The sequence below is a fragment of the Furipterus horrens genome, unplaced genomic scaffold (genome assembly GCF_987537825.1).
Source record: "Furipterus horrens unplaced genomic scaffold, mFurHor1.1.pri manual_scaffold_3, whole genome shotgun sequence".
In the NCBI taxonomy this organism is placed as follows: domain Eukaryota; kingdom Metazoa; phylum Chordata; class Mammalia; order Chiroptera; family Furipteridae; genus Furipterus; species Furipterus horrens.
The window spans coordinates 191,256,675-191,281,973 of record NW_028327173.1 but is presented as its reverse complement, the minus strand read 5'-3'; the positions used below and the strand labels follow the sequence as shown (position 1 = coordinate 191,281,973).

At 41.0% G+C, this 25,299-nt stretch overlaps 1 protein-coding gene and 1 long non-coding RNA gene across 12 annotated transcripts in view; one reads left to right on the top strand and one right to left on the bottom strand.

Moving 5' to 3' along the window:
* Positions 1 to 25,299, bottom strand: part of TTLL5 (tubulin tyrosine ligase like 5) — a 257,546-nt gene that overhangs the window by 211,339 nt on the left and 20,908 nt on the right. For 10 of the 11 annotated variants that reach the window (XR_016509864.1, XM_090271203.1, XM_090271204.1 and 7 more), the window contains exons 6-10: positions 23,949 to 24,079; positions 20,545 to 20,627; positions 13,582 to 13,651; positions 12,813 to 12,897; positions 2,057 to 2,158 (exon numbers count right to left, since the gene is read on the bottom strand). Coding sequence is in view for 10 of the 11 variants with exons in the window: in XM_090271203.1 (XP_090127329.1) it covers positions 2,057 to 2,158; positions 12,813 to 12,897; positions 13,582 to 13,651; positions 20,545 to 20,627; positions 23,949 to 24,079 (471 nt within the window). In the remaining variant the exon portion in view is untranslated. The remainder of the gene's footprint in view (positions 1 to 2,056; positions 2,159 to 12,812; positions 12,898 to 13,581; positions 13,652 to 20,544; positions 20,628 to 23,948; positions 24,080 to 25,299) is intronic. The other variant, XM_090271200.1, reaches the window with a different exon arrangement.
* LOC150017073 (uncharacterized) lies at positions 8,097 to 12,695 on the top strand. The gene is made up of 3 exons (XR_016510091.1): positions 8,097 to 8,369; positions 8,703 to 8,871; positions 12,520 to 12,695. It is a non-coding gene; the product is annotated as an uncharacterized LOC150017073 (long non-coding RNA).

The following is a 25,299-nucleotide window of genomic DNA, read 5'->3' as shown; positions in this document are numbered from 1 at the left end:
ATTGAGGGGTATAGGGGAGGAGGTGGCTAATTCTTCCTTACCAAACAATTAGGCATCATCAAAAAGTGAAAGAAATGTGTGAAAGAATGTAAACAAGTGTAAGTATGATTACATTAACAGATAGAAATGTTTGAAGTGAAAACCTCGCTTTTGAGGTAAATGTCACATGAGCGCACAACACAACCTCCGATACCATTTTCAGACCAAAACTGAGTCTGGATGGATGAGTGAGATAACAGTGTAGTATTTTAGTGAGCTAACCAAGCACAGAACCACTTTACCATCTGAAGCAAACTCCCTCCTCGCTGGTGGCAGGCATAACTTTTTAAAGACATCTTTTGATCTATCACTGTAGGGACGATGCCCTGAGCCACAACAAAAGCGATGAAGTCCACCACCACCATAGCAGCAAAGTGGCACACCAGGGAGACGCCTGAGACTGCTGGGTCTTGCAATCCGGAACTTGTGTTTTGCACCTGCCCCCTCATTCCCTACCAGCACCCCACTACCCACCAGTTGCCTCTTTGCTCGTCTTCAAAATGAAGGATATAGCCCTGGCTGGTGTGGCTCAATGAATTACGTGCTGGCCTGCACACTGAAAGATCACCAGTTTGATTCCCAGTCAGGGCACATGCCTGGGTTGGGTTGAGGGCCGGATCCCCAGTTGGGGGTGAGCAAGAGGCAACCAATGGCTATATATCTCATGCATTGATGTTTCTCTCCATCTCTTTCACCCTCCTTTCCCCTCTCTCTAAAAACAAACAAATAAAATATATATTTTTTTAAAGTGAAAGATATATCTTCAACCAATTACTAATACTGGTCACAGGATACTCAATGAAATCTATATAGCTTTAGCAACCATGCCATCACTTCCAGATCCCTCTTTCCCTTCATTTCTTTCTTTCCTTGGACTTTCTAGGCACTCATTTTCAGTCTGAGTAGAGTGTAACTGTTTGAGTTTCTTTTTCATTTTCCCACTTTCTGGAAAAATTATCAGATTTAAAGAAAATAGAGCAGAAAGAATATTTCCACAAGCTGGGCTAGTATTCCCTTCCACTGAATCCTTTTCTGAGATGGCCTCATTTCTTTCTTCATTTAATTTATTCCTAAATTTTTCCCCTCCTGATCACACAAGCATTTACTTTAGAAAATTTTAGGAAATACATAGATATTCCAAGAAGAAAATAGAAATCACCCATCCATAATCCTATCCACTTCAGTTAAGAACTTTTAACATTTTAGTATACATCTTTTCTAGTTTTCTTCTCCCTCCCTTAAGCAAAGTAAACAACTTTACTTATCATATATGTTCAAAAAAGAAATTAACTGCATGTAGAGTCTGGTAACCTACTGTCTGCACCTGACAATGTACAATCATGACCATTCTTGTCTATGATCTTGTACGCACATTCTTCATCACTTCTTAAGGCTAAGTTCCTAGAAACAGAATTGCTGGGTCAAAGGGTACAAACAGTTTTAAAGCTTTTGATACATTTTGCCAAGTGCTGAAACGACCTCATGTCTTGATTTCTAAAAAGTTTCAGGTGCATATGAAGTTCCCACCCCTAGCCCTGGCAGGGTGGCTCCGTTGGTTGGAGCATCACCCCGTACACCAATAGGTGGTGGGTTCCATTCCCAGTCAGGGCACATATCTAGGTTGCAGGTTTAATCCCTGGTTGGGGCACATATAGGAGACAACCAACCGATGTTTCTCTCTCACCCCTGCCCCTTCTTCTCTCTCTAAAATTAGTTAACTATATCCTAAGGTGAGGATTCAAAAAAAAATTCCTACCTCTAAGTCAAGTGGGGCAAAACAATGAGGAAGATGAAATTTGGGAAGACCAGTTTTGGAAGAGAAAGGTGAGGCTGTAAGGGGGTAAGCCACGGAGAAGCAGCGGGAGATATGACTCACAACTGTGTTAAATGACTGATAGCTTTTCATGAGCTACATGGATGTAAATACAGAGTTTGCCTCCAGTGCAACAACTGAATTTCTACTTCTTCAACACCCCCATCTGACACCAGCTCCTCTGGCTCCTGCCTCAGACTATACCTGACATAGTCTCCACTCTTCTTATTCACACTGTAGTTTGTCAGGTGCATGAACTGGTTCCGAATGTTCTTGGCCCCCTGGTCATATCGCACAGTTGCAAACCTGATAGAAAGAACACAGGTTAAATGCCAGGAACAGGGTTTGAAGGAAATAAAAGCTAGAACTCAGGATGAAGGAGAGTTTAATAAAAAGACAGTGACATCATTAATAAACACTGAGTGCCAACTCCCATGTTAAGTGTTTCATATATAATATCACATTTAATTCAATCCTTAAAACAATTCTCTGAAGTAGGTAACATTATATATAATTTTTTAAAAATAGGTAACAAAATTAAAATGTGACCTAGAAAGACTTAAGTAACTTGCCCAAAATCACACTGACTTCCAAAATCCATGTTCTTAACCACAAGATGCTTCTCTTATCCAGCAACTTAGACCAACAGGAAGGATTAAAAGTGAAAATTGTTATTCACAACCTGGGAAACTGTGTATAGAATGCTGTGGATAATGAGACATTAGCTGGTCAAGAAACTGAGTGCCTGGTGCTACAGCATCTGTGGGCAACATTAAGCAAAAACAATAAAAAGGACAGCTTGACAATATATAGACTTAGGACTCATAGCCAAAGAAACAACAAAATTGATCTATAAAGTTCATTTCAAGAAAACATTAATGTCAGCATTAACAGTAGACAAAGTCTAAGACCGCAGAATAGCATAAATAGGAGCAGAGTGCAGGAGATTAATTTCTGAATTTGGAACGAAGGCAAAAGACAGAGAGATTTAACATGGAGCCCACTGAAAACAGGGAAGCAATTTGATATCCTGGACTACTGTCAAAAGAAGACCAAAATGTAAAATATATGTGCCGCTGAAGGAAGTAACCAGGGAAAGAGAAAACTTTCCAGGGATGCTCAACATCAACAAAAGGACACTTGAGTCGAACAGTTATGGTAAATATCAACCCCTGTTTACATACCACTGTGACCGTATCACCCTTCACTCAAGTGGTTTTCCCAAGAGGCACATCCAAGTGTGTGAAAAAAACATCCTAGAAGTCCACAAGTTTATTTTCATATGATTTACAAATTATTTACACATGCTCACTCAGACTATAGAGTCAACATACATTTTTACCACATTAAAGGGCAGCATTTAAAATTTTTCCTTGTCTATTTCTTCTCACCCACCCACCCACTGTATCCACTCCCTAACCCCCATACTAGAAATACATGAGCCAAACAAAGAAAAGCACAAACAACAACAACAAAAACCTAAAATAAACGAACACAAGGCCAGGGAGAAGGATGAAGACAAAGGGAAAATGATGATCAGGCATGAATGGCTAAGGCGCAAGAGCTGGATGAGTATTAAGTCTATACGTAGAGGAATCTCAATTTCCAGAAACTTCTAGTAATCACCTAACTCCTAGCCATGTCACTCCATGGTGAGTAAACCTTGCCTATATATACCCGTCTTCTTCTACAGACTTTCTTCAAGCAAGTGGGAGACAGTCATTTTCTACATTCTTGTAAAATGCCAAGGGGGCCCATGCTGACCCCCGAGGCTGCCTGCCTCTCCCAGACATTACCTCACAGTGACATACCTCCTGCCCCTCTCCCCCCACAAAAGAATAATGATTTTAGAGGGAGTGGAAATGTTATGCTTCACAGAAAGGTTTTTCATCTCTCCTAAATGTGGTATCTGATCTAATTTTGTCAACAACATAAAAAAAAGAAAAGAAAAAAGAAAAACCCTGGTGGTAACCCAACACATCTGTCATTCCTACGCTCCTTGCTTCCATTGGACTGCATCTCTCAAAAATAAGTTTTCTTCTTCCTAATCTTCCTTTTTTCTGGGGAATTTACATTCTGAACCCCAGCAAGAACAACATTATTAACATCAGAGTGGGCTTTTATGGAGTGTGAGAAGTGGTAAGAAGTACAAATTGGAAGAAAACAAAAAAAAAATGTAAGCTCAATGGAAAAGTTACTCAAAAGGACAAAAGTGGTGCATTCTTTATTCACCGAGCCCGGTGGGATATTAGGAGACTGTGTAGAAGGAAGGCAGGTGTATATGCTCATCTTTCCTCCTGACCCAGGAAGATCTAACAGTTCTCACTAAAATCCATATTACAGACCATATTCATCTCTGATCACCATTTGCAACATTTCCCTCTTATTAGCTAGACCAGTGGTTCCATTAGTCTCACATCTGGCACAAGAATCAAGTTCTGATTCACCTGCAAAGGACTTTTTCCCCTTAAATTTGGATCATGTGGCCCACTTTTAAAAATCAGACTTTCCTCTCTGCAGCCTAGTGGCGCCAGGGCTCAGGTGAGGAAGTCAGTGGACAGGACGGGAAGGCAGCCCAGAGCCAGTACGAGGAGGTTACCTAAGCAGAGTAACCCAGGTGGCCCCACAGGGGTCAGATCCACACAAGGAGCGCGTGTGAGTGAGGCAGTAACTAGGGAGGTCAGGAGAGTGGCTACACACAAGAGAAATGAGTAACCAAATAAAAAAATTTGTTGAAAATAACGGGAGTCAGATTTCTCATTGTTGGAGAAATTTTTTAAAAAGGAGGAAAGCTAGAATAAACCTTGTAGTTCTGAACGAGAATTGGAAGGAAGAGTATGAACTCCTGCTTTTCAATACAGGGTGGGGCAAAAGTAGCTTTATAGCTGTTTGTATGGAAAATAATACAAGAATAAACTGTGTTTTGTGTACTCACAACTGTAAACCTACTTTTGCCCCACTCTGTACATAGATATAGTCAGCTGTAGACAGAATACAGATGTAAATGTGTGTATGTGTACGTGAATGTATACACAGACCCGTATTTCCTAGGTCTGTCCACTGTGAGGACCTAAGGGCAGAGACACCCCAGAGCACCAAGCATACCTAGCGCCCAGATCATGACTCCTAAATACTACTCTCCATGAAAGCCAACCAGGGCTCCTTAGAGAAAATGGTTGATTCCAGGGCTGAGACAGAGAAAGAACAAGATGGGCCTGAAACATCTTGTGCTCAAAGAATAAGGGAACATGTCAAAAGGACACAAAAGCCAGTTTTAAGGGGCAAATCTGGGACAATCTGGGCACCAAAATAAATCACGACAGTAAAAAATTGTAACTCATTAAATAAAATAGGAATCTTTGAGTCCATGTTGATACATATGAATAAATGAATAAATGGAAAGAAGAAAAAGCTCTTTCTTGGAGTAAAATACCAAATAATAAAAGTTTTTAAAAAATGATGGAATTAGAGAGTCATCATTTGGCCACCATCATAGTAACAATTCGTTCAGGCAAGAAGCACCAAGGGACTATTAAAATTATTAGGTGAAAATGAGATGAGGAACAAAATTTTACATGGTCTTAAGTATCTTCTCAAAAGATACTTATTAATTACAGAGGGGAAATTAAGTTAACAATGAAGAAGTCTGGCGGACACCATCTTAATCAAGTGGTCAAACACCACGAGTTATTATGTGCCATCAGATATAACGCAATGAGAACACAGCATCACTTCGGTGGCATCATGGCCAACAATACATAACCTGAGTCTAATCATAAGAAAATATTGGACAAACCCAAATTGAGGGACTTTCTACAAAATGACTGGCCTGTAATCTTAAAAAATACTAAGATCACAAAAACCAAGGAAAGACTGAGGAACTGTTCCAGACTGAAGGAGACCAAAAGAGACATGACAACGACATTTAACAGGTGATCCTGGACTGGATCCTTTTGTTAGAAAGAACATTATTAGGACAGCTGGCAAAATTTGAATGTGGTAAAAGGTAAAGGGTAATTCTTCACATTATTTTTACAGCTTTTCTATAAGTTTGAGATGGTTTCAAAATTAAAAGCCTACAATCAAAGGTAAATTTCTCTATAAAAATCTAGATGTTTCAGCATCCCTTAAAATAAACAACAAAAAAGATCTGAAACACCATCTATCTTAGTTCATTTGGGCTGCTATAACAAAATGCCATAAACTTTTAGCTTTTAAACAAGAGAAAGTTGCTTCTCATGGTTCTAGGCGCTGGGAAATCCAAAATCAGGATGCACGCAGGTAGATAGCACTTTTCTGCTGTGCCCTCACATTGTGGAAAGTGTGAGCGGTCTCTCTGGGGTCTCTTTTATAAAAAGGCACTAATCACATTCATGGGGGCTCCACCCTCATGACTTAATCACCTCCCAAAGGCCCCACCTCCTAATGCCATTACCTTGAGAGGTAGGATTTCAACATAAGAATTTGGGGGCTGGGATACACAAACATTCAGAGAAATGCAAGAATCAAGAGACAGCTGAGACTTGAAGGGCAGCAATAGACGAATTAGGAAAGATCATTAAGAGCAAAGATGTGTGATTAGAGACCAAGGCTGGGATCATCCACATTCTCATATTCCCAATTACTATGAACAAATGCAAAAAAAAAAAAGCTGGATAGTGAAAAAGGCTGATAGGAAAACAAAAATTGACTCATTTGAAACATGGAGAGCTCTATGGATACCCCCACCGCCAGAAAGACAAACAAGCGGGCCCTGGAGCAAATTAAGTCTGAAACCTTGCTGGAGGCAAAAATGGCAAAACTGAAGCTGTCCTACTCTGGGCACATCATGAGAAGGCAGGGGTCTTTGGGAAAAAAAATAATACTGGGGGGAAATAGAAGGCAGCAAGAAAAGAGCAAGACTAAACATGAGCCGGATTGACTCCATGAAAGAAGCCATAGGCAGGAATCTACAGGAACTGAGAATGCTGTTGAGTAGAGGACATTGTGGATGTCACTCATTCATAGGGTCAGCAAGAGTCAGAGCCAACTCAAAGGCAGGTAAAACACAAACATTCAGACTATAGCACCACCACATACCAATGAGCTGTTGGCAGTGAATAATAAGTGTCCCTTAGGTGGGACATGTAATCTCCAGTTCTCCAGTCTCCACCTGGCCAACTTTTCCAGTGAATGTCCTTGAGAGGATTTAGGTTTGTGCCTCATGATTTTGACCTTCATGTATCAAATATCACTATTTAGGTCAAAAAGCTTCAACCCAATTTCTTTATTAAAAACCACCTAAAAAGGGTAATTCTCTACTAGGTATCCCAGGACCAAATTTGCAAATGCTTATCCTAACACATACTGAAATTTACATGATGAATTAAGTCTTGAACCTCCCTCTTAATGAAATCAAAATTTAGGGAAAGCTCTCAGGACAGAATTTTATAGCCTTGACCTTTAAGCAAAAAGGGGCAAGAGGGACTCTACTTTCTTTGCCAAATCTGAAACTGGATACTATGTTGCAGCGTACTACCTATGAATAGAGGAGTATATATATCTCCCCCCACCTTTTTTTTTAATCACACTGAAATACATAAGGATTACCTTTATTCTGACAATATCTTAATCCTGACAATAAATTCTTAAATCAAAAGCTACATTTCTCTTTTGCTTTCCAATGTTTCTCAAAGAGAACCCAGACAATGGTACCAGTTTGTCCAAAGCTCTCGAGTGTCTGTGTGAAGGAAGGATTTCAATGTCAGACACGTAGCAGGTAGCTGACAGGCACTGACTGAAACTGCACCTGAGTTACACTCGTTTCAGGAACTTGACCAATAGGGAACCATCACGGAAAGGAAAGCAGAGTGAGATCTTTTAAACTCTCTTCCCCATTCCAAGTCGATGTTGTTCTTCTAACATGAGACCATGGACAGCCTAGATGTAGGAGAGTTAACCACCCCCACTCTGAGAGTTACATATTCTTACAAATATTCACTACAAATGTACAACGAAGAGAGGAGGCCAGCCCCGAGGAGACCCCCGCATATGAGTTAACCCGCAGCAGGTGTAGCCATGCAGAGCCAAAAAAGCCTGGGGGATGAAGAGACAGCACCTCAGGCAGCCCTGCCAGGAGCCACTGGGTTTCATCCTCGCCTGACCCAGAAAAATCTCATGGAAGAGAACAAGAGGCCCACGAGCTCTCTGATCTGCTGTCAACCAGCTGCAGCCCGCAGGCTGCCAAGTGCCGCAGTGACTCGGCAGCGCCCTACGGAGCCGTCTGGGAGGGGATTACCAGCCTGATCCCCCGATTTCAGAGCCAGAAATGACTCAAACTTCACAAACAGCGAGGGCCTGCCAGGGAGGGCGACAATGAGCCCTGGAGAGGGCTTTCTCCCCCTCGCTGGTGTCTCTTCCCCGCCTTGCTGCTGTGGCAGATCCTGGACAGTGTTCAGCCTGTGAGGTAATATGAATTCCTTGGCAACCAGCAAGTACCTGAATTCTTTCAAAACCACAGGAATCCAGCAGAGAAAAGGTAAATATCCCTGCGGAGCCAGTGTTAATTAGCAAGGAAGGCTACTGAAGAAGGAACTGGGGGTGGGGAGGGAGGGAAAGGCATTACAAATGCTTGGGGTCTTTTCTGAGTTTCCACTGAGTAACACGGCTGGGCCAGCCCCCACGGAGGGCTCCTCAGTGCCCTCTCCTCCTGCTCCCAGAGTGTGGGCGGGTCTCTCCCAGTTCCCCGAGGGGCACCTTCACTGCACTCAGTTGCTAGTGCTACCTATCTTTGGGTCGCTGACAACACTTTTGGTTTTCAACTCCATTTTGTTTTAATTTTTTTTTAATCTTTTTATTTTTCCTGTTTCAGTGAAAATTTGGCTATTAGCTTAGACTCAAAAAAGGCCTGTCATATTGTTTAGACCACATATTAGACCCACCTGAAACTGTAAAATCCAGGACAGTCTTTTTGGATCCCATCTCTGAGAGGAACAAGAATCGACACCATTTTGGTAGAGATGGTCACCGCTCTCTGGAAAGTGAGTGTCCCCTGCTGGTGCAAACCGGCAACTTACAGGTGAAACTCAAAAGCAGCGTGGATCTCTGGGGCAAAATGCTGGACCCAAATGCCAGAAAGACAACTTCTTTAAATATCTCAACATTTTGCCCATGTATAAGAAAATAATGAGTTTTCCTACTTTCTACGTTAATGAAACAACAAGAGCAACTGAAATTATTAATATAGACACAAACTATTTAGTATTTTTCTTCAGTACGTTTAAGAAGGTAAAAAATTTATGCAAAATACGTACTTCACAAACTACCTTGAGAAATGAACTTCCTCTTTCTGTCAACCTAAGCTTTGAGACCCAACACAAAAGTGATATGGGATAAGGCTATTCTTTTCTAAAGAAGGAAACCAATTATATTTGCTGCCCGTTTTGTCTCTTTAGGAAAGATAGTTTTCCTGTTGAGCCTCGAAGTAAAATGGCTTAGTGATCTCATCGCAAACTGATTATCTTTAGTAATGTCTACATAAAACATATGTGACCCAAGATTACTAGAGGCTGTAGATCTGGAGACGCTGTAGGCTATCGCTGAGTGTAATGACATAGTCGAGCAGATCCTGAGGATTAAAAAGAAGCAGATGAATGCCAAGATGTACCGTGAGTTAAGACACAGGAACACAGGCGCATGGAAGTTGCTACGTACAGCAATGTGCCCTCACAGGACTCTGGCTAAGAGCCTGTCATCATGTACTGTCCTTCTGCCAACCTCTTATATTCACCTATACTTTCAAATAAACTAGACAAAACCCTGAAAATTCTTATTTCTTGGTTCAATTTGGCCTGAGTTTTTCAAAAAGCTGTTCTGCAAATTATTCTGAGAAAAAGCATGCCTTTTAAAACATACAGGGGTGGGCAAAGGGAGGTTTACAGTTGTAATACGAATAAATAATACAAGAATAAACTGTGTCGCAGACTCACAATTGTAAGACTACTTTTGCCCGCCCCTGTATATATACTCACTTTCCACTGGAGGCAAGGAAGTCACTTCATTCAGTGGAGTCTGACTTCTGACACATACCGAGCAGCTGAAGCACCTATCCGTAGTAGATTCCATAATAAACATTGGTATTGCTCTCAATTCTCATTGAGGTCTTAAAACTATGCCATATTTTACCAACAGAGAGGGCTATTAATATTACAGGTAAAATGTCTTTGAAATAACATGCAAAACATGTTGGTATGATATTCTTGTAACCTTGAGGTCTTTTCCATATTCAAGATGTCCAGCTTGTGGCAGGACAGAACTGCTCCCGTGAAGGGAACGGAAGACAAGCTGAGATGGAGGTGAGGGGAGGTAGGAGGAGGAAAAAAAGCTCATGATACACAAGAGAGAAAGTTCAGATACATGTATCTCAAATTACAAGATTGAAAACCTTCAGCACCTCATACAACTGAGTAAAAGTAAAGGATATATTTTACCTTTTGTTCTAGATAATATATATAAAATGAAGTCACTTTAACCAAGCTGCTAAATTATTAATATTATGAAGGTTGAGGCATGAGGAAGAATTCTATTCTTGTCCTAACTAGCCTGGGAAATTAAACTTTTTGAACTTTCCAGTTCTGCCCCAATGCCCTCATATACATCTGGACATACACCAGACCTCCAGATAACCCTCTGATTAACACCCAGAATGGCTCATGTATCCAGACCACCTGATATCCATCATCCAGATCACTGGATGTGGCCAGACCTCCTGCCTTCCATCTTCTAGACCACCTGGCATCCATCATCCAGGCCACCCGACATCTGACAGATAACCATCCTGGACCAATTCTAGGACAAAAAAATGCAGGGCTGATCATTTCTAAGAATGTACTTTTTACTCTAAGAACTTTTAACTTTTCTTTCTTCTTTGGAACACTTCTAGGTTTTTGCCTAGCTGTGTTTCCAGTTTGCAAACTCTAAGACCCTTGAATAAATCTTTATCATTTATTTCTAGCCAAAGCTTCCAGACGCTTTCTGATTTCAATAGACAATTCTCAAGGAACAAGAGGCCAGAACTAAGGAGCTTCAGTAGCTTCCAATGTTCCTAGGGCTCAAACTCATAAATCTTAGTTAAGAATATGACAGGGTTTATAAATGGCATCGCTGCCACCTAGAGGTGAAGGGGAGAAACAGCTCAACCAGAATCTGGTCAGCCTGCTCTTACCTTCAGATTGTAGTCACAGGATGCATCAAAAAATTTAAGAATTTAGACTAGAATAGTAGTCAGTAGGGGGGAGGGGGGAGGGAGAGAAGGGGGATAAGTAAGGGAAGGGTCTAGTCAAGGAACGTGTATGAATGACTCATGGACATGGACAAAGGGGAGGGACATGATTGTGGGAGAGGGGATGGGCTGGGAGGGGGGAGCAATGGGGGGAAAATGGGACAACTGTAATTGAAAAACCAAAAAATAAAATTAAAAAAAAAATTTAAGAATATGAAATAATTAAAACACCATACTAAAATAACAGTTGTCAGAGTACTATAATATTGCCAAAGCACCTATACCTAAATAGGCAAACTTCATTGTATTTTCTGTTTTTGAAGTGCATTTAAAAAAATAAAACACATACAGACCAAGCTTTTTAGCTTGTTACAATTACTCACAGATTACAAACTACCTTCTAAACTGCTATGTTTCACAAAATCACTACTCATGAAAGGAACTTCAGAGAAAGCTAGTTGGTAAAAACATACACACACACAGGGTAGGGTAAAAGGTTTACAGTTGTGAGTACACAAAACAGAGTTATTTTTGTATTATTATTAATTAATTATATTATTTTCCATAAAAGCAACCATAAACCTAGTTTATTCTTTTGAGTTAATAAAGCTACTGTAATAATCATAATCTGCATGTCTTCTTGCATATGAACTGTAAACCTACTTTTGCCCACCCCTATATAGATAGGTAGATAAGTTTTATGGATTAGTTTTATGGGGGGAAGAACATAGGCAAAGCAAAGTTATGTGCTTATTTTAAAAAGTACTTATTGACAGATTTTAGAGAAAAAGAGATGGGGGGAGAGGGAGAAATGTCAATTTATTTGTTGTTCCATTCATTTATGCATTTATTGGTTGATGCTTGTATGTGCCCTGACCAGAGATTGAACTGCAACCTTGATGTATGGGGACAGCGCGCTAACCAACAGAGACACCTGGCCATGGGCGTGTACTTATTTTAAACATTTTAAAGGGTCTATAAAAACACTGCCACCTCTAAAATTATCTAGTTATGGGAAACAAAACTTCAAATTATTATAACCTGAACTTAATTTTATAAGTCACATTATCATAAAACCTAAAAAAAAGACTTCAAGAAAACCGAATAATACAACCAAGATAAAGTTTATTACTTGCAGGTGAAAAAGAAAAAAGCAGCTAATGCCTCCTAAATACAAGAGGGCAGGAAACAGCTCTGGCCTTGAGCTCTGGACTCGGATCCATGAATTCAAACTCTGGTTCCACTACCAACCAGGGGGGATATCTCAGGAAAGTGATTTCAAGTTCCCTTACCTCTCTAACCCTCAGTTTCCACAACTGTAAAAATGCATTAACTGCTGATAGTTGTGAGCATTAAAATAAATGTCTGGTATATAACAGATAAATGTGGGATTCTTCATTTTTCCTAGATCACTTCTGAAGAACAGTGACAAACTGTATTAATACCCTAGGATCTTCACAGCTGCCACTGCCTGAGAATACAATGTGATCCAGGATTGCTGCTGGGAAAGTTATGTGTTTACACACACATGCTTGTACATACATGTGTACTTATATGCAAGTGAGACAGTAAGGTAAACCTGAAGACCATCTGGTACACTCTATTTTCCTGAGTTGAACTTAACATTTTAAAAAAGCCTGATTTTAACACACTCTTTAATGGGTCCACTCTAATAAACACCCTCCCTCCAATGTCTCTTACCTAGCCAATCCTTCTTCATAGAGATAGATGACAAGAGGATCATAGGAAGTCACAAGCACATAGAGGCGCACATCAAACTTGAAATCTAGAAAAAAAATTTTAATTCACAGGAAAAACTAAGTTCATCTGTTTTCTGTTACGGAATGAACAGGACAATGTAACAAAGAAACATGAAAGAAAGGATAGCCCCCCTCTCCCCACAAAATACATAATGCCCACACACCTTGCTTTTGAGAGTAAATAATAATTATACATTTCATATACATATACATATAATGAAAGAATCTGTATATATATGTACTATACAGTTTTCATATATAGTTGTTATTATATAACCCATAAAGCACTTTTTAAAAAATCACCTCCTTTCATCTTCAAAATAATACCATGAGGTAGGTAAGAAGCTGGTCTCAGCTCTAAAGCCACAGCTGCCAAAGAATTTCACATTAGCTTAACAAAGACTTACTAGCAAAGACTATGAGAATGTTGAAAATTAAGTAAGATATCATATGGTGATTACCAGAGAGAAAGGGGGTGAGGGGAGGTAAAAGCGGGTATAATGGGGATAAATGATGAAAGGAGACTCGACTTGGGGTGGTGAACACACAATGCAATATACAGAGCATGTATTATAAAACTGTACATCTGAAACCTATATAACTTTATTAACCTATGTCACCCCCAATAAATCCAATAAATGAACAAACAAAACAAAAAATATTTAGTGAGATCTAAACCCAATCTAGTCAAGGGCCTAATCACAACTCACCATCTATGAGCAGGGGGTTGTTAATGTAACGGGAGACCAGGATGTTCTCTTCCAGGGAAATCTGGTTTGGCTATTAAGTAAAGAAAAAGAATGAAAGGACAGAAATGCAAAGGGACCCTAACTTACAATACGAAAACAAAGTTCTTCATCTTTTAGAAATGGTAATGCAGAAAACTGAAACTCTAAGAAGAGTTTTCCTCCAAGCTACCCATATATTCAATTGGCTGCCTGACACGCCACTTCCATAACCACTGAACGTATCCAATTACAATGGGGGGGGAAAATAAGTTTACACAGCATCTCTCACATAATAAATAAAGCCTAAACAGCTTTAGAGATTTATATACGTGATATTAAGTAGTTACATGCCAAGAAAATATAAGCTCCTTAATAAAAAACTTGCTTTCTGCCAAATGTAAAGAATGATGCATATTTTAAAATACTACCATTACTCTTAAATGAAGGCTTTCATCAAGTTGCTTAGAGAATTTACAGATCTTTCCCCTGTGAAATGGGATGGATGTTTCATTGATTCACTCAATGGTACTTGATGTATGTAAAGATGGAACTAGATATTTTAGATTTTTCTCCATGAGAAAAGAGTTGCTTTTACAATAAATAATTATGAGCATGGATGGATACTGTATAAGGCACTGGGGAATACAGTAAATAGATATAATCCCTGCCCTCAGAGCCTAATCCCTACTCCTAAAGAGTTTAATGTTTAGGTAAAGGGACGGCAAAATACATAACTTAAAAAGAACACAAAGCAGCATATCTGCAAGTAGAAGATGTGAGGGTGTGAGGTGGAAGAGCAGACCAGTTAGGTGGGACCAGTTAGGGGAGGCTGGTCCTGGAAGAGCAGGTGCAGAAGGGAGCGCTGAAAGCTGGCGAGCACATGGTGGAGAGGAAGGAGGCCACCAGGGGAAGATGGCCTGCACAAACCCAGCAGAAAGAGACTGGGCAGATTCACTGACCTGGGGCTAAGGGACTGAACTAAGGTACAATGAAAGATATGGTCAGACAATTAGGAGGGAGGGACTCCATTGGCAAAAGGATCTGAACCCTAGCAAGGGGAGTTTAGGTTGAACATGGTGGGAAGCAGGAAATTATTGTGGAGCATTAAGTAAATAGTAAGATTACGATATCTGAAATAGAACAGCTCTGTGTGAGATTAGGTTAGGACAGAAGTCAGCTGGAAGTCACCACAATCCATAATAGGACAGAGAACTCCAAAAGAGAAGTGGCTATAATAATAACTGTGATGATGACAGCTATAGTAGTAGCAACAGAAATAACTATTAACATCTGCAGCAAAATATAAAATTTAATAAATGTTTTGAACAGTTGCTATGTGTTGTTCTAATTCTTCACAAGTATTATTTCATTTAATCCTCACCTAACCCATAAGGTCGGTACATCACTACCCAAATATTAGAGATGAGGAGAGTCAGAGCGGGAGAGGAACCTGCTTCAAGTCATACAACCAGTAAGTGATAGAGAGCAGCACTTGAACCCAGGCAGTCTGCCACAGAGGCTTAACTCCCAAGCACGAGGCACATCTTTCTCCAAAGTTCCGAACTAAAAATAATTGTCCCCCAAATTCAAAAGTTTTTCTTTATAATAATGCATTTTCTATCCCAAATACTACAGTTATCATAAAATAGGGAGAATTTTGCGACACCTCACATATATACAACCACGGTGAGCAACTCCAGAGTCAGGACAACGAGATTCCCCCCCTCATTTCCCACGCTTGCTATCTCAAACTCAGAACACAACCTTCACAATGATGCATCATGTGGACACCATGACATCGGTACTGATTCATACTTCTGGGCTCAGTCATACCATTTCCTGACTCCCTCACATTTCTTGATCAGTTTCTCACAAGCAGTACTATTTGCATTGAGTCAGCTTAGTAAGAATTGATACAATCACACAGTTCAAAGCAGCATGCTACAGGCTTGTGTTCCCAAACCAACATTAAACAATTGTAGCTCTCCCTTCCAAGTGAGCAACACCTATAGGCGACAATAGCTGTATCACTATTCGACTTTCCTCTGAACCAGAGAATACACTGAGTAATGGCCACTCCACGACACATCTAATGCCCATGGCCTCTTCCTCTCATTCCTTTTTCATCACACATATTTGTCCTTTGAGTGATGCATAACACAATCTCTTGCGTTATTTGTTCAGGGATCTGTACCTCTCATTTTTACCTGCGTTAGGAATTAAATTGTAAGCTCAGAGAAGAAAAGAATGGTTTGGGTAGTTTCTTTGTGTGCCGCTATATAATGATAAGCAACTACTGAGAGCTTTTCCCTATCTTCACGGCTGTTTCCTTTTCATCCATCCCCAATTCACTCAGTTAAAATGATTCCAACTCCAAGTTCAAATTCCCCTCCCAAGAATGCAAATCTGAATTGTTGGGAAAGTTGGAAACATCCATTTTTCTAATTGGACTTTAAGGTTAGAGCTCATGGTATCTGTTAAGTCATAACGTACGGTAGAATGGTACACTGGTTAAGAGTGTATGCTCTGGAATCAGACCTGAATTACAATCTTGACTCTACCACTTACTGAGGAAATAATAGTTAATTACCTCATAAGGTTCTTATAAAAACTAAATGAGATTCTATTTGCAAGGCACCATTGCAGACACATAGTATATGCTCAAGAAATACTGGTAGCTATTATCATTGCACATTCAAAAGTACGTATGTGGTTCTATGTATGAAGTCCCATAACTCTGCGGCGTTCATCTCTGCGCGCCACATGCCATTCTGCTCAGCAGTGCACTGAGCCGCATGAAGGTCCATAAGAATCGGGAGACATTCCCTATTCCTCTAGAGGTTTTAAGCAGTTGGCAGCACCTAGCAAACAGCAGGTACTCACTAAATATTGTTGAACAATGAGAAAAAATAGAGAGCACATAAGAAAACAACGTAATTAACAAACAGAAACAAGAGAGCTGTACAGAATTACATTCACAAGTATAAGAGTGCATAGAGTGCCTTAAATATACTTCTGATACTTTCAAATCTCAGGGAAATATTAATATTGTATTTACTATGAATAATGTGTGAGAGGAGAATGACTAAATCTGACTTCTATAATCAAATTCCTGCCCTAATGAGAAAACACCAGCTCTTTCCTCTCCTCAATTTGAATACACTAAATTGGGAAAATAGGGCATTTAGTCATGGTTACTGAAGGAGCTGGATCAAACACAACTCTGATCCTTTACAATGTATTTCTAGAGTTAAAGAGCGCATTATTAAAAGGCTATGTTAGCCAATCGGCCAAGATGCTTCCATCTGTAGGAGCTCACACTTCTCTCTCCAATATTACATAAAAGTAATGCTTTTCCTATCCTTTACCCTGTTCTCGTAATGGTAAAAGTTGCTATTTGCAGATATTTTCCAAAAGGTTATGACTATCATTGGGAATGTTTAATAAGAGGCCCTCTCACTGCAGCAGGAAGACAGGGAATGATGTTTTCATTTGGCCCTCACACCTAACTCCACCCCCACAACATCCCTCACCCACTCACATTAGTTCTGCTCACAGACCCTCCGCTGGAGCACTCCCTCCCTACCCCCTGAAATCTAAAAGGAAAGCAGGCAGCAGCCTTGGAAAGAGTTACTTCATCCAGTTGGCTAATGGGTCACATATTCCATGGGAAAGGATCCAGGTATGGAAAAGAGGGGATGGTTAGGCCTTGTGTGTAAGGAGAGAGGAGAGCATTAACTATGTGGTTCTTAGGTCTGGGTAAAAGGTAATAAAATTCCAGTTTTGGAGTGAAATGGGAATATTTTCCCATTATGTCCACATGTTGCCAGCTCCCCTGGTGCCTGCTGGCATCTTCCCAGGCTTCTGTCTGGCACCTCCACCAAATACCTCAAAGAATCAGACTCATTCCAAAGGAGGGCCAAGGGTCCAGCCAAGTACTTTGATCTATGCAGGGGGTCTCCAGGGATTCAGCCCAGGGAGAGGTAGGAGGGAGGACAGTCTGCCAAATGCATTCTCTAAAGACTTGTCACCCCCTGCATGAGACTCAGCACCCAGGGAAGAGTCAGGGCATGAGGTTCTCAGCCCCACCAAGGAAAGTTTAACTTTTCTATTCTTTATGATGTTGGTTTTAAAATAACAAATCACTAGGGCAGCAAGAGAGCATTCCAAAAGAAAAAAGAAGTCCCAGATGAGCTGGGAATAGATCCTATTCATCTTGACTCATGTCTAAGAAAATAAAAAGCAAACTTGTACCACCATTGACTTTCAATAGCAATTCCATTTGGCAGCTAAAACCCAAACCCAAACTAGTGCCATCTACGAGATTCAAACAACGCTGGAGCTGCTGGCATGGAGCTGAAGGAAAAGCTGTTGGACGGGAGCCTTCACGCGAAGGTCAGAACAGAGACAAGAAAAGAGAGCTCCGAGGCATCTGACCTGGGCCTTCTGTCACGAGAGACTGGGTAAAGGGCCTCCAGAGTGCCTCAGGGCCAGGTTACAGGACTTGTAGTCTCGGCCTGGGACTACAATCCTTGCTCTTTCAGAACCATATCCTCCATGTCCCCAGCACAAAAGGTCTGGCCATCAGTGTTTATAATAGTTTTCACTGTGAAAGACCCCTCAGAAAGTGAGTCTCTGCATGTATAGGAAATAGCTCAGATCATGTGGAAAGAGAATGGGGGGGATTTAAAATGGAGTACTGACCGCACACACAAATCTACCCATCCCCCACCTTCCAGAGTCCCACTGGATGGACAAAGAAGATACTTTTTGAGAGAATGAAATGATAACAAGGCTAGAAAGCCATTCAAGGAGCCAACAACAGACCAAAAGTTGAAGGAGATCCTGAAAGTGAGAAAGCAGATGGGATTAGGCTGAGAAAAGAGAGCAGAGGAAGCCCCTGTCCAGAATCTGAGGTGAGTGATCTTCCCAAGGGGGCCTCTGAGAAGTTTCAAGCCAGTAGTGACCAAACAAGAGCAGCACTGGCTCAATGAACAAGAGTCAGGCAAGTAATTAACATGCAGCAGCTGGAAGACGGAAGCCAGCGGGTTTGCCCTCAGGGTAATGTCTAACGGGGACACTAGGGAGGACATCTTGGATAAGTGCAGGGATCTGAAAGAGTGGAAGTTGAGGCGATGCTATCCCCCGACAGACATGAAGGGGAAGAGAGAGGCAAGGCCGCCCTGAATCGAAGAGAAATCACCAAATCGTCCTCTGTCTTCACGACAGGTCTGCCCTGCTCCTCCTCACTCTCGTCCACCTAAGGTGCAGCCTGATAGTCAACACGCTTTGACCTGGCACAAAACTCGGACAGCCTTCTGTCCAGGGAGCAGCTATTAGGGAGTCTGTCCTACACAACAGTAGGGGGAACTCAGGCCAGCTGTCAATTTCAATCCATCTAGTCTTCTGTCCATAAATGTGACTCAGCACACCTAAGGTCACTGGAATTGAAAAAACCCAACAGAAAGAAAAGACAGTCCCAAGAAAACTCACAAAACAGGGGAGAACTTTTAAAAACTTTCAACTGGTTATCTTCAGAAAGACCAACAGGCAAACTGCATCCATTAAGCAACAACAGGCTATTAAGAAGAAAGCAAATCAGAAGATAAGAGTTTCTGCAAACAATGAAAGCCACTACAGAAATACAGTAAATGGAATAAATAAACAGGTGGAGCTCCATCGGGTGATCCAGAAGATAAAGAAAGTGGAAAGAGAGAATTTAAAATGAGAGAAAAGCTGACATGAAGGAAAGACCCAGACTGCCTCAACAAGGAGTTCTAAAAGCAGAAACTAAGACAAAATAAAGAGGATAACTTTCCCTGAACTAAGGAATATTAGTTTCTATGTGAAAATGGCTGACCAAAGAAAGAATTTAAAAATGACCCATCAAGGAACTAGTATGAATGACCCGTGCACATGGACTCCAGGGTGGGGACTGACTGTGGGACGTGGGGGGAACAATGGGGGAAAAAGTGGGCCAACTGTAACAGAAAAACAATAATAAAAAAAAAGACTTTGTAAAACTATTTTCTTCTAGAAAATATATTTAAAGGATTTTTTAAAAAAGATACAGACAGAAATGCTGGTTAAATTTCAGAATCCCATGCAATAAAGTTTCTATTAAATTTTTACTCAACTTACAGATAAAGCAGAGAAACTGAATCATAATTATTGAAGGGAATGTAAATGTTAAAAACCTTTAAAATATAAAAATAATAAAAAGTAATCCAACTTAGAGGTCGAAGGTGGAAGGGAGGGTAGCAGGTGACATCAGCACAATATATACCAAACTGGGGATCAGCAAACACAATGCAAAGCTGAGACAAGGAGAAACATAACCCCATCCTGTTAGGTTACTAACTACGATTGTAAATCTAGGGTGTGAGACTACAGTTAGGATTTTATTCTGTTTATTCCATACATGTATTTGAGTTTAAAAACAACTTTTAATGAGGATTTTGCCAAGTATTAAGATACTGATGACTTTTGAAACAAAATAAGAGGATGATGAGGAAGAGGAGGAGGCTGAGAGGGAGGAAGAGAGGAAGGTGCAACAAGGATGCCAGGCAGATCTGGATGACTTTCTTTGATGAACTTGAAGGCCGGATCCCACAGCTCTGCTCACAATGAAAACTAAATGCTTATGCTGCTAATTAATGCTTAGTGCTGAGGAATTAACATGATGGTATGCTGGAAGCGGAGAAGATACCTCTGCTGACACCAAAGGCTGCCCTCCCCGCAAAACTCGATCAAGTGAACAGAGTAACCGTTGTTATGGAAGAAAGTTACAGCCAACAGACAACGCACACCTACCCTCAACTCACACTTCTGAATGCAGATTTCAGAAGGGAACACCTGCTCTTAATGAAAAGAACCCATATTAGTGGCTGGCACAAAGGGTGAAACAGGGAAAAACAAAGTGGAGAGGTTGTGTCGGATACTTACATTGTTGATCAGGTAGACGCCCCGCCCCCTAGAAGAGGCCACTGGTTTTACTATCCAAGGGCCGCGATCCTTTGAATATGAGTCTGCTCAAAATATTGGGAGATTGAAAGAGGGAGAGAGAAACAAAGAGAAAGAAGGGACATGAGTTCATCAACTTAAATGTCAACAACGGTTATCTACTCAGTTACCCAAAGAATTTTCCAAATTTCTAAGTGGAGGACAGCAGCTAAAATAACCTATATTTTTGGACTAGCCTTAAAAATTAAACAAGGACAGATACAGAGATCAAAAGAGGAAGGGCGGGAGGATGAGGGGGAGGAGGAGAGAGGAAGAGAGACAAAAAGAGGGAGGTGGAGAAAAAGAGAAGAAGACAGCAAAATTACAGTGAATACTACGTATTTGTTTCACTATTTCCCCTCTTGAATGAAAGGATGAAACAAAATCAAAATTTTACAACTGCCTGCAAAACATCACGATGTGGATGTCTGTAGGCACGTCAAATCCAAACCTGGTCCAAAATTTAATAGTCTTCCCCTGGAACACTCCTTTCCATCCCCTGTTACCCTCTCTGGACAAAGACTTAGTGACCCTCCCAGCTTCTCGGACTCACACCTTGGGAGATACCTTTGACGCCTGCTTCACCACTCACAGCCACTTACTAATCCTTACGTGTTCTATCACTCTTTCCACTCTGGCTACCAATTCAATCCAGCTGCACTTCTTATCTGGATTACTCAATAACCTTCACAGTGACCACTGCGTTTCTTCCCCCTGCTCCCTCTAATTCACTTCATGCAGTTTTGTTTTGTTTTGTTTTGTTTTGTTTTTTAGTAAAGGCCAGCCTGTTCATCTCCCCTTCCTTCTCAAAAATCTTCTATTGCACACACTCAGGTAAGCACTGGAGGGTCAGAAACACACGATTTATGGAGAACACAAAATTTCCACATTATAGGAAAAGAAGGGAACTTAAATTACACTTTATGAAGAAGAGAAATGTCTCTTTGAAAGAGGGAGTGGCATGAATATATGGGTTTCTCCCTATTATGTTAATTTAACAACACAATTTACCTAATGATGTTGGATTTCTCCCCAGTGGCTGCAAGTTTAGAGGTCACAAACTCTGGACAACTGGCAAAGAATGACTGGCATTCCGGCAAGACTGAAACCAAGAAGATCCTCTTTACTACATCCTCCCTGTCCTTTCCCTCTTCCACAAACACAGTAAGACCCTGTGGGGATCTTTGTGTAGCAACTCAAGGAGTCATTTGTTTTGGGGACTGAGGAACACTATTTGCCTGTAATAACTGACCTGGGGCTAAATGTGGTGGCTTTGGGTTGAAGCTGTGTTAATGCTATGTGTTCTATTGACCTTTTGAATTCATTTTAGTTAAAAAACAAAACACATTAAAGTTTGAATAAGTGCTGAAGAAGCAATTCTACTAAGACTGGTCAGGCGTGGATGGATGGAGGAAGCCTAACTCTATCCAGTCATCTGAGTGAGCTTCCCTAGCACTCAGCCTGCCTCCAAGGGTGGGGAAGAACAGCAGAATCAGCAACAGCAAAGAGGAGACAAAGAGGAGACAGGGAACTTTTAACTTAGATTCCTTTAGTCTTTCACAGGGAATTATTCTGGACTTTAATTTCTCAGCAGAGAAATTCCAACAAGACGAGGAGTTCCTACTGGGAGCCCTTTTATGCTGCCAACATGTTAGCTGAAGCATTTTTATGCTATCATGTTGTTTTATGACATAATTTTTAACTTTTATTATGTAGCGATGTATCACGCACGACATAACTTGAAATAGGAAATACATAATATCAAGCATTTATTAAGCAACTATAAAGCACTATTCCAAGTGCTTTCCATGTAGCAGCCAACTTAAACATCCCAACAATACTGTAAGGACAGTACCGGTAACAGTCTCTTTTTACATAAGAGAAAGCTAAAATACAGAGTTATTAAGTAAGTTGGCTGAAGTCACATAACAAAAATTCTTAACTAAAAATTTTCAACTTGGAGTGCTCTGCAGCTTTGAAGTTAACTTACATCATCTAATTGATACTCTATTCTGACCCATTACCGAGTCCTCTGTGGGCAAACACTGAGCTGTCAACCTGTGCTCCCAATGGGAGCACCAAGTCCCATGAGTGAAATGCCCTCGCCAAGGCAGATTCTGATGACATAAGTCCCAGAGGATGAACACTCCACTGGGTGACTGGACTGGCTTCTGAAGTCCAACTGGTTAAAAGTATTAAAAGTCAGGAAGTCTAGAGAGACCTTTCTCTTCCCCTCTCCATGTTTCCTCTATGCTAAGATAGCAATAGTCTCTCTCTTGGAAAACTGTCTGTCTGTCTGTCCCAGATCCTCCTCACAGACACTTCTCTCCCTGGTGACACTGGGCAGTGGTCATGTGCCCACACAGCCTAGCGCCTTCAGCCATAATGCACAGTGGTGCTGGGCACGGCCTCTGACGCCACGCTGCTGGGTCTGCAAGCTGCCCAACTTATGGGAAGTTCCTTTACCTCTCTGCACCTTACTCCTCATCTGTGAAAGTGGGAAGAATAATATGCCTACCTCAGAGGAGAGGCACCACTTAGAAGAGGGCCTAACAGAAAGGAAACGTTCATGAAGCAGTAGCCATTCGTGTTGTTACTATTTACAGATGACCTGCCTCACACCGGATCTGTGCGCTAAGCCTGCTGAGTCAGGCTCTGCCCAATGAAGGAAAGCCTGAAATAGCCCATCTCCTCTGCTTAGACCTTGGGAGGTAAGTTCACTTCAAGGCAAAAGAAATAAGAAGCCCACCAACACCTGGATGCAGGCCATGTGCCCCTATCTAGTTTTATCAGCAACACAGCTGACATTTGGATCCCTATTTGGCTTTCATGTATATTTTTTCAATTAGTCTGAACGCCAAGGGAAAACAGTGAGACTAAATGGTACCTCCAAACACCAAAAGAGGCATGATACTTTACCCCCCAAAATACAAGTCACACAAATCTAGAAATCAAGGTGATGGGAGTATTTCCTAAATAGCAAGAGGAAAAGAGACACACAAAAAGGGTGCATATGTAGTTTATATGCAGAAGTATACACATCCCAATATTTGCACTAACTCTTGTCAATGAAGAAGAGATTTTTGTACAAGACAAGAGCACATTTATATGACACCCATGTGTCTGTACATAAATGATACTGACAAGTCTTACTAAGAATAAACATGCAGGTACAGTCAGAATAAAAATAGTTTCAAAGTTATCTCTGCAGCTGTTTTACTAAAGAAATATCATTTTTTCAAGAATTTGAAAAGCCCTGATTGGTTATTGACTTGCAGCAGCCCTTGAGGTACATCGGCCCCCCAGTTCAGTTGCTGGGGACAGACCCCAACAGTCTAAGCACTTACTGCAGAATTCCGCGTACTCGGCGGGCAGCAGGAAGGTCTGAGGGAGGATGTGGAAAGCTTTGAACCCATGCGTATGCTGCATTCGAATGACATTTTTGTACAGTCGGTCCTTCCGGGTTAGTTCATATGACCTGAACATCATAACAGTATTTCCACTTCAGTCAACTCTGATCCAGAGGTTTTCCAGTGTAATCACATTCTAGGAGTTCCTAGTTCACAGTTCTAGAGCGGTTACTTGAGGATAGTGGAAGATCTGAAATCTATCACTTTGTCAATCCCAAAGATTTATTAATCATCTTCATGAAATGGATTTCTTTGGTTAGATTTATTTGTTAAGGCATTAATTTATATACAGTAAAATTTGCCCTTTTTTAGTATATAATTCTATGAGTTTGAATAAACACATACAATTATGGACCCACCGCCACAATCAAAACATAGAACAGTTCCAATATCCCAAAAAGTTCCCTCCAGTCCCTTTGCAGTCAACCCTTCCAACTACCACCAGGTCCGGCAAACATTCACCTCTTTTCTGTCCCTATAATTGTGCCTTTTCCAGAAAGTCAAGTAAAGGAAACCAGATGGTGTGTATCCTTCTGAGAGTGAATGCAACACACACAGCTGAAATTTATCCTTGTGGTTGCATGTATCAGTATTTCGTTCCTTTTTATGGCTCAGTAGTGATCCACTGTTTAGGTTACCACAGTTCGTTAATCCAGTACCAGATTAAGGAGATATGAGCTGTTTTCAGTTTTTGAAGATTATGAATAAAGTCACTACAAGCATTTGCGTACAGGTTTTTATATGAACATAAGTTTTAGTGTGAATATACATTTTCACATCTCTAGAAGTGGGATTGCTGGGTTTAATAAGATGGTTTAGTAAGTAGTAATCTATTGTTGCCTAATAAATTACCCCCGAACATAGCAGCTAAAGAAAAATAAACAAACATCTATCTCACACGGCTTCTGTGAGTCAGAAATGTGGGAGTGGCAGAGCTAGGTTGTTTTGTCTTGGGGGTCCCTCGTGAGGTTACTGGCAAGATGTTGGCTGGGGCTGCAGTGGTCAGGCCTGCCTGGGTCGGGAGGACCTGCTTTGCAGATGGCTCACCTGCAGGGGGCTGGCTGTGGGGCAGGAAGCTTCCGCTCTCTCCATGTCAATTTCTCCATGAGGCTAACTGAGTGCCTTCCTGACATGACAACTTATTTTGCCCAGATCAAGGGATCCAAGAGTGAGCAAAAAAGGAGCTACAACATCTTTTATGACCCGGTCTCAAAAGTGACACACAGTCACTTTGGCCACATTCTATTCCTTAGAAGTCAGTCACTAAGTCCAGCCCACATTCAAAAAC